This window comes from Panthera tigris, chromosome A1 (assembly GCF_018350195.1).
Source record: "Panthera tigris isolate Pti1 chromosome A1, P.tigris_Pti1_mat1.1, whole genome shotgun sequence".
In the NCBI taxonomy this organism is placed as follows: domain Eukaryota; kingdom Metazoa; phylum Chordata; class Mammalia; order Carnivora; family Felidae; genus Panthera; species Panthera tigris.
In genome coordinates, this window is record NC_056660.1 from 66,970,999 (window position 1) to 66,989,668 (window position 18,670).

Sequence of the window (18,670 nt, forward strand, 5' to 3'; positions counted from 1 at the left end):
GATAAATCAGAGAGCCTGTAAGTGGGAACAGCAAAGGCAGACCCAGAAAGGACAGTGGTGCTTCAGGCCCAGGGGATGGCCAGTTCACTTTAGAGGAAGGGGCACATGGCTACAGGAGGCATTCTGGGGGCTGGTGTGCGTGAAGGAATGTGCCGGTTTGTTCGTTGCTATGTTTATTTGTATGAAAATCTCTGGATAGATATGTGACCGATCTACTGACTATTTGGATACATTTGCAGTAAGAACACTCCACAAATGGGCAAAAATATGGAGCAAGTCTTAAAGTTTAAAAAGAGTTACTAAAAAATGGAAGGACAATCATAGTATTTGATTTACTAAACAGGGAATACTTAAAAACTCAGACACACTAAATATTCACTTACCCAAAATGTGTTAAAAACAGAGCTGATAATCAGCTGGTTTGCACTATACAGACTTTACCACTTCCTAACGTAATGAAATACTTCTGTACCACTTGGTAAATAGCTGCTGTCCTGGGATGGCAATTGCCCATGAGAACCATCGTGACCTCTTTGTCACACTCCCAATGTCGACATGATTCAGCCATTACAGGGTAACCATCAGCATGAGGGCCTCAAGACTCCACTCCAGCTCTAGGACCTGCCTCGGGTTGACTCTCTCTCTGACTGGTTGCTTGTGAAGCCACAACAGTTTTTAAATATTTTAAGTAACGCCCCTAGACTTGGAGAGACCAAGTGAAGGTCTGGAGGTAGGAAAGAGCTCAATCCCCCATGACTATAACAGAAACTCAGCAAATGTATCTAAAACTTAAGATGTGCTGTGCAACTGAAGGAATACAAAAGAAGATGACTCCTTTTCTTGAAGTAACAACAGTCCAGTTGGAAATGAAATTTACATCCATATATGGTATGTATAAAAAAGGCAATTAATGGGAAACGGTAATATTGGGTTGTGAATACCAATATTTAAGGATAACATGGTGTTATTCAGATGATGTTTTTATGGCAACTGATAATAAGTACTATGTTTTGGCTATATGAGAGCTCAACTTAAATTCATTTGTGTATCAGCAGAGACTACTGTTATATTTACCCAGAATCGACATGAATAAATGAATCCATTTCTTTCCACATATAACTTAGATTATGAACAATATTTTAAGCTAAATAAATATATTGAAATTAAATAAACAGCTTGAATATTTTTACCTAGCTGTTCTTAGGAATGTATTTTATTTAAATGCACTTCATAGCCTTAGGTACATAGGTGTTATAAAAGGCTTTATTCATTAATTTTTTAAAGTTTATTTATTTAGAGAGCCAACGCAGGGGAGGGGCAGTGAGAGGAGGGGAGAGGCAGAATCCTAAGCAGGCTCCACGCTGTCAGCAAGGAGCCCGGTGCAGGGCTCAAACTCGTGAACTCTGAGAACATGACATGAGCTGAAATCAAGAGTCAGAGGCTTCACCGACTGAGCCACCTAGGCACCCCACAAAAAGTTTTAAATACTATGATTAACTTGAACCAGAAAAAGTTTTTTTTACAGAAACAAAGCATATACAAATCAGTAAAAAATCAATAGGCTGTTACAGATTTATAAAAAAAAAAAAGGGCAAATCAATTAGAAATTTTTTTTTTTTTTTTTTTTTACTCTGGAATGAGAAGTGATTCTTAGTATCACCATTATGCATCTATCAGGCAGGCAGGCTCAAGAGATACGATTTCTGCACAAGTGTTAGTCCCTAAGGAAGGTAAGGTCTGACTAGAAATTGTGCTCTACCACTGCGTAGCAAGCAGAGAAGAGCCCACTTCTTTAAAAAAAGTAAAATAGAAGGGGCTCAGTCGGTTGAGCGTCTGACTTCGGCTCAGGTCACGATCTCACAGCTCGTGAGTTCGAGCCCCGCGTCAGGCTCTGTGCTGACAGCTCGGGGCCTGGAGCCTGCTTCGGATTCTGTGTCTCCCTCTCTTTCTGCCCTAACCCACTTGCGTTCTGTCTCTGTCTCTCTCAAAAATAAATAAACATTAAAAAAAAATAAAATAAGATTAAAAAATTAAAATAACATAGAATAAAAATATAAAAAATAAACAAAAAAAAAAAAAAGAGAGAAGAAAAACACAGCATGTAAGGTTTAAGAACAGAATTACTTCCAGGACTCCTATAATTACCATTCACCATCAGCTGATATTAAAACCCAACTGGTGCAACCTTTTGCTTTCAACCTGTGCAAATAGGATCCTTGCTATATAAAAATTCACTGTTTTTCTATTTGGTGAGTTTACATAATCACTATAGGAAATTTGGGTTCCTCTTTCCCTGTTAAGAGTACCTGAAGTATATTTGTAAAAAAATAATTTTCTTCCTAAATTTCCTTGGTCCGGTGAATAGTTTTATTAAAAGAGATGCCTCTATGCAACTTGGCCCTACACGTTCATCTTGATTGCTTTTTAATTTTTTTTTAATTATATGAAGATAGAGTCATGAAAACAATCAATGAAACTCTCGCTTTTGAAATTATGATTTGGAAAACCATTTGTGCAGGACTAAAAAAACTCCCTAATTCCTACCACACTGGCTTTCAATTGCATTGAGACCACTGGACTCCTGGCTCTGCTTCTGTTTTGGTGCAGCCTGTGCGCCCCAGAGGGCTCCCCATGGGCTACTGTTGGGGCCTCTCCCAAGAAGGCCGTGTCCATATCCAACTATGACACTTCACCCTGACAGCACTTTACCCAGCAACCTCCTTCACTCGCATGCCCCAGTATCTTAGACTTTACAAAAGACACTCCCATAAATTTAGGGTAGGCATTTCCAGCAGAAATTCAGCAGCACAGCAATTCTTATACATGGCTTTACTGTACCCCCTTCCTCGCCCCCAGAGCAGCAGTCTCTAAAACTTCACTGCTCTCGTGACGTTCTGTCCCACTGCGCAACCCTCACTCTCAGATGGCTTTGTCTCCTCAGTATTTCATTCAGTAGATGTTTACTGATCACATAGTATGTTCTAGTCACTGGGCCCTGGGCTTGCAAAACTCAACACGAGCCATGATCCCCACTCTTACTGAGGATGTGGACCAGTGAGAGGGCAGGTAATGAACAGCCAAGTGTAACCAGCATTATGCAGGAGTACACAGTACTATTTCAGCATGTGAAATTAGCATGAACAACTTAATCTCACCTGGAGGGTTAGGAAGGGATGCCCAGAAGTTCTTTCCAAAGTGTTGCTTTTCCCCCAAAGTAACATTAAAGCCAAGCACTACAGAGAAGCAGGCACAGGCTAGGAAAGAAGGGAGGCAGTGTGCAGCAATGCTCAGGAGGAGCCCATGCAGCAACCTGAACTAGTCCGACTGTGTGGCGGGAACAGAAGAGCAAGGAAAGAAAAGAGTCGTGAAAGGCAAGACCAAAGAGAAAACAGGGGCCAAGACGGGAGGGGGTGGGGTGCGGATTACAACACCAGTGATCCTGGCCTTCGCCGTTACCATGGAGAAATACTGCATACAAGAAAGCCAGGATCAGATCTGTGGTCTAAAACCTCTTACAAAATGCAAGAACCCATCTAGAAAACTTGACGCCTGTAGGAGCATTAGAAATTCAGCCCCAGCGGTGCTCCATCTTCCCAGGTTTGGTTCTTGCCCCAGCCTTTACCTACAAGGCCAGCTTTCCATTTCTTCAAATACAAATTACGTTCCTTACAATTTTTAAAAAAAAATTTTTAACGTTTATTTATTTTGAGACAGAGAGAGAGCATGAATGGGAGAGGGTCAGAGAGAGGGAGACACAGAATCCCAAGCAGGCTCCAGGCTCTGAGCTGTCAGCACAGAGCCCGACGTGGGGCTCGAACTCATGGACCACGAGATCAAGACCTGAGTGGAAGTCAGACGCTTAACCGACTGAGCCACCCAGGTACCCCCCGTTCCTTACAATTATACCCGCAAGTTTTCTATCCTATAAATCCTGAGAATTCTCTTTTCTCGTACTTTTCGAAAGGTCAACAGCAATTTAAGTACTGGGGTACAACTTGCGACAGGTCTGAGGGTCTAAAACCCCAATCATGAGTTAATTTTATTGAGATCCTTTATTCATGAGATTATAGTAAAAGTTTCTTGGATTCTATTTTCAAAAACTTACATTCCAACTTACCTTTCTGTCATTATCATATTTAGAATGAATTCCCAAAATATCCCAGATATTAGCATCTGGAAAAACATTTAGAACACTCTTCACATTGTCCACAGTGAGTATATTGTCATTCTTCACTTTTTGGTACATCTGTAGAAATAAAGATTTATAATTAATTTTCATCTTATGGCAATTAGTTTTCTTTCTTTCCCTGAGTATGCCGACAGATTTATAAAAACAAGCTTTCTACTTTGTAAGTTCTAAGTATACCATATACATACATATATACACACATTCCCCCATTCACAAATAATTTTATTACAAAAATTTTTTTTTCCACATTTATTTATTTCTGAGAGACAGAGAGAGACAGAGCGTGAGCAGAGGAGGGGCAGAGAGAGAGACACAGAATCTGAAGTACACTCCGGGCTCTCAGCTGTCAGCACAGAGCCCGATGTGGGGCTCAAACCCATGAACCATGAGATCATGACCTGAGCCCAAGTCGGATGCTTAACTGACTGAGCCACCCAGGCACCCCGATAAATAAATCATTTTAACCACACAATATTTCTTCTTCCAATAAAAACTGCTTTATGAGAATTCCATAGCTTTCAAAAATACTGTAACAAATTTATGTTATGTTCTATTTTGGTCTAACTAGACACTAGGATTCTTAGTAAAATGATGGTTTCCGTCATTTAAAAAGGTATGTATAAAATATTTCAAATACCTTATTTCACAAAGGCTTTATTTTCATTCTAGGCTTCCTCTGTACCTCCGTTCTTCACCACCCCACCCCCCGTTCCTACCCCACCTCAAATGTTGTAAGCGCACTGGCATGAGGTAGGCTGTTACTCCTTTATTTTCTTGTTTCACTTGTCCCTCATTGCAGACCATGCCAGGCACTCTGCTAGGCATGTGGAAAAGGAACTCCTCTGCACCAAGAGAGAAGGCCTCTCTGAGCAGAAACCTCAGCTGAGACATAAACATGAACACAGAGTTAGCATTAAGGCGAAGAAACCAGTAAAGTACAAGTACCATTAAGTAGCAGTTTGATACACAGGTATCCCTCGCCTCTCAAAAGTTCACATTATGCCACTTTTCTATTACAAGAGTGACATCTGTTTTCACCAACCAAAAGAAATCCAAAGAGGATTTTTGCTTTTATGAAAAATGGTAAAAATGTGAAAACAGTGTTCAGCATCTGTTTTGCAGTGAGTGAGGACAGTGGCCCCACCAAGCTCCTTCCCCAGGAACTACACTCAGGAGCATCTCAGCATCCAGCCACCAGAGTCTCAATTGTGTCTATGAACATCTGTGCTTAATTTATTTTGTGCATATCATTAGCAAGGTGTGTCCTAAGGTACCAGAAAAGCCTTGAAAGAGGTTAGTTTTTGGTCCTGGAAAATACTAGAAACATTTTTCCATATAAACTGATGGTAACTGCTTCTTCACTTCATACCATTTGTGTCTACAAAAGGTTTCAGGAATGCTCTACTTCAGGAGTGGGGGAGACCTGTATTAGTTGAGAGTATTATTCTCAGTTTCAATTCACTTCTATCATTATGGCCAGAGACAATAAGGAATCAGCATTCTTCTTCATTTTCATTTTCTCAGTGTAAACCTGGTAACCTATTCCTTTAAAAAGAGGCAGTCTATAATTAGATCACACAATTTAGTTTTATGAGCTTCTCAATTTATGGGCAGGTTTTCTTCTCATATTGAGCAGCACATGCTATGATCTTAGTAACTGAAAAAAAAAAAGCAAAAATTTCAGCCTTCTATAAAGCATAAACAGGGATTAGAAAAATGATATTTTGAATACAGCAAAAGCTATATATGAGGTTACTGAGACTAGTCCTTTTACAAATTAGTCATTTTAAAATAGTAGATATTCCTAAGGTATCTAAGGCAGCTAGAATGTCTAAATTACTTAGATATATAATGATCCAATCTTCTCATACATTAAAAAAAAAAATTTAAACTATTATGTAACTCGGTAAGCAAAAACAGCAATTTTGGGTCTCTACTTCTCCATACAAATTTTACTTATTTTTCTGTTCTTTCTTGCTTTATTACGGTGTAATTGACAAATAACACAATACATTTAAACTGTACAACATGATAATTTGGTAAATGAACACACCGTGAAAGAACTGCCACCACTAATTAACTAATATATCCATCGCTGCACACAGGTTTTCTTTTTGGTGAGAACACTAAAATTCTAGTCTTTGCAAATTTCAGTTACACAGAATAGTATCATCAAACCATAGTCAACATGCTGTATATTAGATCTCCAGAACTCATTCCTCTTAAAACTGGAAGTTATACCTTTCGACTAACATTTTCTCACTTTGCCCAGCCCTGTGCCAACCACTTTTCTACTCTCGGTTTCCAAGACTTCAGCTTTTTTAGATTCCACAGACAGGTGATATCATACAGTATTTATCTTTGTCTGATATATGTCACTTAGTCTAATGCCTTCCAGATTCACCCATGTTGTTGCAAACGGCAGGATTTCCTTCTTTTTAAAGTCTGATGTTCTAATTCATGTATATGATACACCATTTTCTTCGTCCATTCATCCACTGATGGACACTTACATTGTTTCCATACCTTAGCTCTCATGAATAATGTTTCAGTAAACGTGGGAGTACAGACAGTTCTTTGAGATACTGATTTCCTTTGGAAATACACCTAGAAGTGGGATTGTTGGTTCAAATTGTAGGAACCTCCTACAATTTTAATTTCTTGAGGAACCTCCAGACTTTTCCATAATAGCTATACCAGTTATAGTCTCAGAGGGTTCTGTTTTCTTTACATCATGCCAGCATTTGTTTTGTTTGTTTGATAACAGACACCTGAGGTGAAAGCTCATCGTGGGTTCTGATTTTCATTTCCCTGAGGATTAATCAAGCTGAGCATCTTTTCATACACCTGCTGGTCATCGTTATGTCTTCTTTGGAAAAATTTCCATTCAGATCTATTGCCCATTTTTAAAAAGTTTTTTTAAATGTTTTATTTTTGAGAGAGACAGAGCACGAGTGGGGGAGGGGCAGAGAGAGAGAGAGAGAGAGAGAGAGGGAGACAGACAGACAGACAGACAGACACACAGAATCTGAAGCAGGCTCCAGGCTCTGAGCTGTCAACACAGAGCCCGACGCAGGGCTCCAACTCACAGGCTGTGAGATCATGACCTAAGTGGAAGTCGATGCTTAACCGACTGAGCCACCCAGGAGTCCTTCTATTGCCCTTTAAAAAAAAAATTTTTTTTTTCCTTTTGATGCTTATTTATTTTTTAGAGAAAGAGAGAGCGGGAACGGTGTAGGGGCAGAGATAGAGGGAGACACAGAATCCGAAGCAGGCTCCCAGGCTCCCAGCTGTCAGCATGGAGCCTGACGCAGGGCTCAAACCCACAAACCGCGGGACCATGACCTGAGCCGAAGTCAGACGCTTAACCGACTGAACCACCCAGGTAGCCCTTATTGCCCATTTTTTAAGTGAGTTATTTTGTTTTGTTGCTGTTGAGCTGTATGAATTCCTTGTATACTGCAGATATTAATTCCTTACCGAATAGGTAGTTTGCAAATATTTTCTCTCATTCCACAGTTGCCATTTTGTTTCACTGATGGTTTCCCTTGCTGTGTAGACATATTTCATTTTGATATAAACCCCCTATTTTTTTTTTTGTTTTTGTTGCCTTTGACTTTGTTGTCAAATCCAAAAACCATTGCCAAGATCAATGACGAAGAGCTTACTTACCCTCTATGCTTTCTTTTAGGAAACAGTTTCAGGTCTTATGTTCAACTTTTTAATCCATTTTGAGTTAACTTTTGTATATGGTAGAAGATAGGGATCCAGTTTCATCATTTTACATGTGCATATTCAGTTGTGCCAATTTACTCCACTCTGCTTCCTATTAATCCTAACTTTATGTTGACAAATGTTAAATTTTAAGTCCCAAAATAGATCCATTTCATCCTCTGCTCCTTTGTACAATTATTGTCATTTGTACTACATCTATATGTTAAAATCTGCTTTAGTCAATCTTGTGCAATTCAAACACAATAAAATATATTCATATAGCCTTTTATATTCACCCGTATATTTACATTTTTATTTATGGTTACCATTTCATTTTTGTGTATGAATTTGAGTTACCATCTGGCGTCATTTCCTTTCAGCCTAAAGGATTTCTTTGTGTTTCTTCTTCTTGGTATTTCTCCTGAAGTAGCACGGAATTGGAAAGATCCTAGTTCGTGTTACTTCTCGTTGAACTTCTGAAAATAAACTTATTTCATGTTGTTTGTCCAGTTTTGTGCTTATGGTGAGATGGTTAATGTGTTGTCAGTTACCTATCATGGCCAAAAGTTAAAGTCTTAAAGCACTTTTGCATTCTCAAACACGCATTCAACAAATATTCATCAACTATGTAATATCCTATTTTTCGGATCTTAATCTTGTAAGGTAGGAAGAGAAAATCAAATTACTTGTAAGTCTGGATAGCCAGTGTGGAGAGCTGAGATACAAAGTCAATTGTTTTGCTATAAATACTGTACTTACTCTACCATAACTCTCTAACACATTTCAATAATTTTCATAGACTTTTATAATTTTGTCTGCTATAATATTTCTTTCTCCTGATACTATATTTTCAAATTATTTCATATAGATAAAATAATTTTCTCATGAAAGCAATGGAATAATATTAAAGAGACTTTATAGTTCAGGTATTTTACTAAAAGACTAGATTTTGCTCAAATTATTCTGAATTAGTGAAGCTAAGTCACCTAAAGGATACAATACATTTACAACAGAATGGTATTAGCTCAATCATGTTTTACTTTTCCATGGGCTACTGAAATTTTAGGGTCAAGAGCATACATTGTTGTTTTTTTTAATGTTTATTTATTTTTGAGAGTGAGACAGAGAGAGCACAAGCTGGGAAGGGGCAGAGACAGAGGGAGACACAGAATCCAAAGAAGGCTCCAGGCTCTGAGCTGTCAGCACAGAGCTTGACGCTGGGCTTGAAATCACCAACTGTGAGATCATGACCTGAGCCAAAATTGAATGCTTAACCAACTGAACCACCCAGGTGCCCCAAGACCATACATAGTTTGAATAACCATGACCATTCTCACACTTCAGACCCTGGTGAATTCTAGTATGTTATAGGTATTCCTTCCTCACTCATTTTTCCCTCTCTTTCCTCTAATAAGTTAGCACAACTTGTAGGCTATGGCACACATTTAATACTTTTATGCTGCTTTGTAGTGAATCCTATGGTTTCAAATGTAATTTGTTTTTCTAAGATACTACAGTACTATGCTGAACATCACAGTAGATAATTCAAAAGGCAAGCGATTGAGAAATATGCCATCATATGCAAATTAATGTCTGATATAAGAGTCAAAGGAGAGAATTAAGATTACTTAGATAAAGAGAATTTCAAAGGTCTTCAAGTTTCGTTAGTTTTGAATGTCATACTGATCCTTTTACAATAAGGTAGCCAGACTTCAATAAAAGATATGTCAATCTGAAGTCCTTATAAACTCTTACACTAATCAGTTAGTAAAACAGACCGAGATACAAGAATGACACATATTCCACAGCACTCTTACAGAACAAAGTGTATCGCCAAGTCACTGAGGTGCAGGTTGTTTCTGTGTCCCAGGACAGTGAATGAATGAGGTATTTAGTGGTTTTCCTGGGGCTACGGAAGCAGGGTAGGGAGTTTACAGGGCTTTGGTAATCTCATTCTCACTTTGAAGAAGAACCAGTCCTTGTTGTAATAACGGTTGAAAGCAAAAGACCAATGAATTAATGAAACTAGTTTTTAATCTATGATCTGACATCCTTAATGATAACAATATAGTTCTTTAATATATCTTTTCCATGATGGGCCATAGTAGTTTCAAAACCTCAATTACAAAATAATCTTCTCACCTCTTGTTCTTTAATCAGGTCCTTACCAACTTCTAACTTTTCTTATACCATCTCTTTGTCAAACTCAGTACCCATCCTACCATTTCCCCCTCAATTTGCTGTCATGAAGTGATCTCCTTCTCCTTTGAAATTCTCTAGGGAGGGTCTACATATTTTGTCATTTAGAATGTTTAACTTTGCAGTAACCTCTTTTATTCATAATCTTGTTCAAGACCTCATTCAAGAATTCATCCTTGACTAATCATTTTCTATGAGTATGTTTTCTTCTAAACTTCTATATACAATCTAAATTCCATTAGTGGCTGAATAAACCCAAGAAAATTCATCCACTCTGGCAGAGTCTCAGTTGCCTAATTTGTAAAGTGGGGACGACATTATGTATTTCAGGTAGAAGCTGCAAGAATTAAATTCATCATCTGTATTAATCCTCACAATCATTTTTTTATAAACTTTGAAAGATAAAAATAATAAATGATAATAATTACAGGAATAGTGCAGGAAAACCCACTATACTTTCTAAAGAAATTATACCTCATGCACACACTCACATGTACTACAGAAATAAACGCTTGTGACACATCCTGTTCTTCTGCAATATAGTTGAAAGCTCGCCAAAGAGCGACACCGACATCGTCTGCTCCATCAACTTCATCATCCGTGTTAACAACGAACACAAAACCAATTCTGGGAAAAGAAGGTGAAGAAGGAATGTCACAACTACCCCTTGAGTCACAACCAACCACCATTTTTAAACATTACTAGACTATAACATCTAGATGGACGGAATGTGTTAATAGAGGGGTAGGGGAAGTACTTAATTTGAAAAGGTTTGATTTGTAATGTCTATTCACCAACATCCGCCTACTATTGGATTTCTCCAAACTGTCAAACTCTCTCTGGTGGCGATATTATTAAATAATTGTGTTTTTCCAAGAAAAAAAAAGGGAAAGTGTATTCTTAACCCAATCCCAGGGAAATGGATCCATCTATAAGCACCCAAAGTAATCAGATCACTCTCTCAGGAAATAACGGGATAAATGAGATTACCAAGCAGCTTTGATTAACATAGTCGATCATAAAGGTAAATGATACTTCACAACAGAGCTGTGTTGTGTTGGGCATTAGAGACCACCATTGCTTTGAATCCCACATTAACACTCGATGCAATACTCCTTAATACAACATGAATTTCACAGATTTCCTTCAGTTGATAGTTTAATGTTATAAACTGACAATTACCTAAGAGGAATTTTGTGATAATAGAGAAGTTCAGCAAGTTTTATAAAGTCCAAGGTATATTCTTGGGCAGGATCAATAAACAGAACCTAAAAGAAAGTAGATAGTTTATAATCACTATTTTGTTTTAACATTTTGGAATTTTCATGAAATTCAAGTTTAGTCTGATTCCTGTAGCTAAAAGTATGAAATTCAAGGTACAATCTTTTTTTAAAGAAATTTCTAGCAATACTAAAGAATTTTATATAAGAATTTCACAGATAATGAAGGGTTTCTAAAGGCTGCACATCTGAATAAGACATGGAATTTAATTACCAGATTATTCATCCTCTTTCTGAACCATAGCACAAAGAAAAATTTTTTATGTGAAGTGAAATATAGTATTCTAAATGTGCACTGGATTTTAATATTTTTAAAAGATAGTAATTGAATTTTGAAAAAAAATAGCATTAACATAACTGCTCTCTCTACATTGCTGTAGGAAATTTGTCTTTGTGGGGAAAAAAGTATTTTCTACATATTTCAAAGTTCTATAAGGTTATTTAATATTGTAATAGTGAACTCAGACATGGATGGTAAAGTGATATTTATGTGTTTTTCCCTGAAATGTATTAAACTTTAATCATTAGTTCTTTATTATACAGAAGGAAAAAGTTCAACCAAATTCCTTTCAGAAAATGTAAAAGTAACTCACCACCAATATCATATTGGTATTATAAAAGCACATGTAAACAAGAAGAGGCAGATTATGTGACACTGCTGGCTTTGGACAGTCATGCCACCTTAAGCTTGTTGCATCAGGTAAGTATTTCCCTTCTTATTACACAGATGCCTATTTACCAAGAACAAGGTAATCCAAAAAGAATGCTGACATCTCTATAAAAGATGTATATAAAATGTCAAAATAAAACTCACCAAATTATGAAAATTACGCCTTATGGAAGGTACAGTTCCAGGGAACACTGGCTTTAGAAGCTCCTGGCAACTTGTAGGCCATGTAACATATAGATCATCATTTTCTAGGTCATTGATCCACTAGAAAAGAATCCAGAAATCTTTAAGTATATTAACACTTAAATCATTTTCAAAGCCAATTTTTATTCTATCAAACAAGTAAAATCATACACAGAAATTTATATATTTCTGATTAAATGGAAGAAGCCAGTTGAATATTCTTTACATTAAGGAATACATCATGTACAACAATTTTTATTACCATGGCCTTTAAGAGTAAGCCTTCCCCCGCCAGAACAACTGACTTCTATTGAGGTTTGTTTTTCATATTAAAAAATAAAATTGGGGGTGCCTGGGTGGTTCCGTCAGTTGAGGGCCTGCCTCTTGATTTCAGCTCAAGTCGTGGTCTCATGGTTATGGGATCAAGCCCCTCATCAGACTCTACGCTGGGTGTGGATCCTGCTTAAGATTCTCTCTCTCCCTCTCCCAGTAGCCTCCCCCAACCCTCGCACGTGTTCTCTCTCAATAAAAATGAATAGGTAAGATTGCATAGAAATTACTCTCCATAAACTATTTGAGAGAGATAAGTGTTTATCTTAATTATCAGCAGTAGAGGAGGCAATGAGGTCCTCCACCTCCCTTCTCAAATTTAAACCCTCAGACATAAGGAAAATAAAACATGATACCTTGGAAAGCCAATTAGAATCAAGAGGTAACTACTTACACTAGACTAAGCCGCCTGCCTGAAACATGCTAAAAGCGGGCGGAAAACATATAAACCGTTGTTTACATGGAGGTAAGGTCAACCAACAATCAAGAGTCAAGGAGTTACAATCCTTGAAAACAGGAGGCATTAAGGGGAAAGCTCCATGTTCACCTCAATTCTATCCCTAGGGGCATTTTCAAAATTGCAGCCTGGAAGAACTAATTTAAACAGAAAGTGACAGCCATATTGTGCTGGAAAGACAGAAGTTAAAATTAGGGTTTCCTAAATGGTAGGAACTGGGCCAGGGTGGGGGTGGGGAGAATCCAGGAGAGGAGGAAACTGCAGGGAAGAAAACAAACCGTCTTTATACAGATTCCTCTCATTTGCTGACTACTAACCTGCACACGTGAGCATACACACACATACCCGCCTCAACACTGCCAAAGGAAAAAAAAAAAAAAAAAAAAAAAAAGAAGCTAGGGGGAATTGACACTGGGAAGTTGAAACTGCAGCCAGGGCATGGTAATAAGGAGACAGAAGTTGAAGTTCAAAGTGTTAAGACTTTGGTAAACACTGTGCTTTGAGAAAGGGAGAGGGAGGGCTAGCCCCTAGAAGTGAGACACACAGCAGAAGAGCTCTCACAAAGCCCAGAAACCTGCCTCAACAGAGCCGGGGGAGGCCTGCTGCCTGGACTGCTGGGCAAACCTTACAAGCCTTTGCTTCTGTGACTTTACATCGGCAATTTGGGGCTCCTCTCCAAAACTGCCATGTAAATAAAAGACCAAATATTACAACGTAAGAGAAAAACCAGAGAAAAACCAGATAACATAGGACTTACACAAGGACTTTAATGATTTACATATTAAAAAAATAACAAAAATAGGGCCACCTGAGTGGCACAGTCGGTTAAGCATCTGACTTCGGCGCAAGTCATGACCTCATGGTTTGTGAGTTTGAGCCCCGCATCGGGCTTGCTGCTATCGGCATTAAACTCGCTTCAGATCCTCTGTCTCCCTCGCTCTCTGCCCCTCTCCTGCTCATTCTCTCTCCCTCTCCCTCAAAATAAATAACTTTAAAAAAATAAAAAGAAAATGGATGGAAGGATGGAAAATGTTAAGAGAAAAACCTATTTTTTAAAAAAAGAGCCAGCAGGATATTCTAGATTTTACTTAGTTTTTTAAAAAAAATTTTAAAAATGTTTATTTTTGAAAGAGAGAGACAGAGCACAAGCAGGTGAAGGACAGAGAGAGAGGGAGACACAGAATCCGAAGCAGGGTCCAGGTTCTGAGCTGTCAGCACAGAGTCCAACATGGGGCTCAAACCCACAAACTGTGAAATCATGACCTGAGCCAAAGTCAGTTGCTTAACTGACTAAGCCACTCAGGCGCCCTGGGATATTCTAGATTCTAAAACTCTATACTTAAATCCTCCTAATTAGTTCTTACAGTTCTTAACTGTAGACTGGCCACGGAGGAAGACAGTGATAAGTCAGCTGGAGACAGGTCAATCAAGTGTATATTAACTAAAGTACACAGAGAAAAAAACAGTGCAAAAATTCAAACAAAGGGTAAGAGAGATGAACGACACAGGCAAACGGTCTATCACATGCCCCTGAAAGTCCCAGAAGAAAGGAGGGAGGAGACCATTGGGACTGAAGAAATTAGGCGGCTTCTGCAGTGTTCTAGAGGTTTTGGAGAGCTGAACCAAGTCAGAGGCAGTGGTTTCAGAGAGAAGACTAAATTCAGAGACACACACACAGAGGGACAAGTAAGAGGGAAAATCTAGGGTAATTCATGGCTTTCAGAAAGGAGCAGCATACCAACACTGAGACAGCAGCTGTAACAGAAGCAGGCTGTTGAGGGGAGAGGACAGGAAAGGGAGATGGTTCAGTCCGGGACGTACTGAAGAAGTCCATAAAGACACGCAGGCAGGGGTAACTGGGTCAGCTGCAACAATTTCCATTTTGTGGTTAACAAGTATGATGGGGACCTGTGATTAGCTTACTTCTGCTACCATCTGTCCTGGTAATACTGAGGGGAGGGAGAAGGGAGAACTTCAGTCTCCCTGGAAAAGTAGGTAGTGATATATCTTGTTTATGTTTCTGAGATAACTCCTGCCAAGATGTGAAGGTAATGGGAACAGTTCTAAAGATCCTGGCAATATGCTAGGAATCCCCTATGAACTGGAAATCTTGGTAGACTCTAGCAGTGTCTAGATCAGTTCATTGTTCTCTGGGAATCTGAGGCCAGTGGAGGAAAAGGCACCAGAGTAGAGGATGTGAATATCTGATCCCCCTGATCACTTAATATTGGTTTTATGTGAAAAACTGGCCTTATAATGCTTTATGTACCTGTCCCACTGAACCTGATTAATGATTGGAAGCAGAGTCACTTTTAATATGATCAAACTAGCTGGAGGTGTTTACCGAAAATGCAGATTCCTTGGCCGACCTTCAGACCTACCAAATAGCAAGAATCTCAGAACAGGGCCTAGGAATCTCCATGTAGAACAAGTGCCCTTGGTGATTCTTACCACAAATACTGCAGTTAGAACGAACACTACAGCAATGGCCCAATTTATAGCATGGGTGCTGGGTAAACTCACCTACGTGATACCCTGATCCACTTTGGAGAACTACAGAGACAATGGAAATTGGGTGCAGAGGCCCAGAGACTGAACTGCCCATTTCTCACTTCAAGTAAATTTACAGAAGCAGCAGCAATGAACTTTGTGAGCTTTGTGAGCGTGACCTCACAAAGCTGCATCGAGAGCTGGCATTGAAATTCCAATGAACTACCTCTATTAGTTTTGTTGATCGGAACTCTGGCCTTTGTATCTACTGGGTTGCCAAGATACTGAATAAAAGACATTGTTATTAACAGAGTAGAACCTACCAGACAACCTCCTCAGTGTCCTAGGAGCTACACAGGTCAGCAAAAGGACACAAGGCTGGTCATGGTGTTACACGATGACTCTCTTTCTGAGAGAAGCAAAACACTTAACAGATTTATAATTTATACCTTTGGGTTTTCTTGAGGGAGTGGCATCAGCAAAATGGCTAAGGAATTCCAAAACTCCACCCTTACATAAAAGCAACAAAAAACTAGAAAATCGGGGGGGGGGGGAGTCAACATCATAAGAACTATGAAAACTAACCAAAAGCTTGCAGCAACCTTGAGAATATTTATTGAAGAAAAATGGCTGAGTCTCAGTAAGAGCAGTGAGATTTGTGGTGTGGTAAGGTATCCCAGCTCTATCTTCTGCTACCAAGCTTATCAGTAGCCTTGACAACAACAGCCTGAATTCCAGTACCAATACTGGAGAAAGTACAATGGACCTCATTCTGAAAGAATTCTAGTTTTTGTTTGAACGGTCTGGTGACTTCCTAGAAAACCCACTGAAAACCAGGGCTTTATCTGACTGAGTCATAACAGTGTTAGAGCTGCAAACCCAATTTGAGGAAAACATTTATGGGCAAATGTTTTAGTTACTCCTCCCTGAGGCAACAGAAAACGGTTGGGATGAAAGCAGAGTAGTCAAAATCCAGTGACGAAAGGTTGGGGAATGAGACGTTTTGGGAAATAGGGTTTTAAGACATTCTGGCATATTCCTGGGATTTTCTAAACGGCCCTGCACATGCCCAGGGAAGACTGAGAAGGCCCCGAATTCTCTTCTCAGGTTGACTCTGAAGTTCTGTGCAAGCAGGGAGTGAAGGCTGAGGCACATGCACACCGCTTGGCTGAGGGTCTGACCCAGGCTGCCCCCTCCTCCCTCAGCCACACACATAGAGCCCCTATTCAACACTGGGAGGTTTTCTGGGTCCGGGGATTTAAGTAAATCTCTGTCCAAAATTGAGTAGATGACTAGGCTAGAATAACAGAGATTTCCATGGCCACACACAAAAAAGAATATAGACTTTACAAAGTTAGTTCAGAGAAGACACTAAACAAATGATAAAAACAACAGCAAACAGGAACAACAAACCCAGGGAAGGTGAGAATCTGACTTCTAGTTCAAAATGTCCCATGCTCAACAAAAAATTAAGAGGCATTGAAAAATCCTAAAATATACATAAGAAAACAATTCCATTTACAATAGCATCAGGAAGGATAACATACTTAGAAATAAGTTTAACAAGTAGTAGGCTTGTACACTGAAAGCTACAAAAGATCACTGAAAGAAAATAAAGACCAAATGGAAAGGCATCCCATATTCATGGATCAGAAGACTTAATGTATTAAAATAGCAATACCTTCTAAATTATCTATAGGTTCAATGAAATTTCAATAAAAATGCCAACTGTCCTTTTTCCAGAAATGGACAAAATGATTCTATAATTCATAATGAAGGGCAAGGGTCCTAGGAGTGCCAAGATAATCTTAAAATAAAACAAAACAAATTTGGAGGACTCACAATTCCAATTTCAAAACTTACAAAAACTACAGTAATCAAACAGTGTGGTGTCTGCATAAGGGTAAGATATAGATCAATGGAACTAAGAGTCCAGAGTAAACCCATGTATCTACGGTAAGCTGATTTACAACATTATGGGGCTTGGATGGGAAATTTGCTGTCATAGACTGTGGGGCCCACTGTGGGTAGCAAGTTACATTCTTAATCTGGATAAAGAATTCATTTCCTCTGCCTGTGCTGACTAGTGTTTGTTTTTAATCTTATCACTGTCATTTTGTGACAAAAACAAAGAATTAGAGCTGTTTTGATAGGATGACAAATGGCTAGGGTGACTTGGGAACTTTAAAGAAAAGGAAATTGAAGAAAATGATCATAAGCAACTCAGGAATATGGCTACATCACGGATATCCCAGAATAGAAGACAGAAAATTGCAGCTACGGGCAGGGGTAGTTTTGGTGGAATATGACCCAGCCCCCTTCATGATGGGGGGTCTGGCACATTAGACTGAAAAGGAATTACAAAAGGAGCCAAGCATACAATTGTATGGTCATTTTTACAGAATTTAACAAAATACTAGTGAAACCTGATGTACTGTGGCAAGACAAGAAACAGGGAACTAAACTATATAAAATTTAAGTTGTGTCTCCTGACGTCTGGTGAGAGAAACCTAAAACGGTTAACCAAGGATGGGAGAATATTCAATGACCCTCTTGAGTTTTTACTCAACTTTTAAGCAAGCAGATTTTAAGAAATAAACTGCCAGGGTTTGTTTTGGGGAGGGTATAAATACAGAGGTCGAAGTAATCTAACTCAGTGACTCAGCTTTTTCTGTAAAGACAAAAAGTACAGAAACAGATCCAGGGGGAGAAAAGGAATTAAACGCAAAGTATTGCTTTTGTTCATGAATAACTGTTTTGACATTAAAGCATCCAACAGATTTTCTGAGTGCTTCCTATGTGATAGGGCCTGATGGATACTGAGGATATTTAACAAAGTCCTGGTTTTCATAGAGCTTACATGCCACTGCAAGAAGACTATATGTAAACAAATAAATACATATCATATTGGGAGGTAGGCAAATGCTACTAAGCAAAAATCAAGCTTATGCATGAGTTAATTTTGCTTTCACAGACCAAGGTGAAGAGTACTCAAACCCAGAGCTCTGCGTTTCTTGCCAGTTTTTTTTAAAGGAATCCAGAGAATGAACTCTCAACAAATAATTATCTACTGAAAGCAGGCACTTTCCAAGTGGAAAAATAAAAGCATTTGAGACACAAAATTTCCCTTAATAATATGCAAGAAAGGGTATTTAAAA

The 18,670-nt window shown here is 38.7% G+C and overlaps 1 protein-coding gene across 3 annotated transcripts in view; it reads right to left on the minus strand.

The window, feature by feature from the left end:
- Window positions 1-18,670, minus strand: part of UGGT2 (UDP-glucose glycoprotein glucosyltransferase 2) — a 198,263-nt gene that overhangs the window by 85,528 nt on the left and 94,065 nt on the right. For all 3 annotated transcript variants that reach the window (XM_042979427.1, XM_042979424.1, XM_042979435.1), the window contains exons 13-16: window positions 12,197-12,316; window positions 11,285-11,370; window positions 10,594-10,729; window positions 4,118-4,246 (exon numbers count right to left, since the gene is read on the minus strand). In XM_042979427.1, coding sequence (XP_042835361.1) covers window positions 4,118-4,246; window positions 10,594-10,729; window positions 11,285-11,370; window positions 12,197-12,316 — 471 coding nt within the window. The remainder of the gene's footprint in view (window positions 1-4,117; window positions 4,247-10,593; window positions 10,730-11,284; window positions 11,371-12,196; window positions 12,317-18,670) is intronic.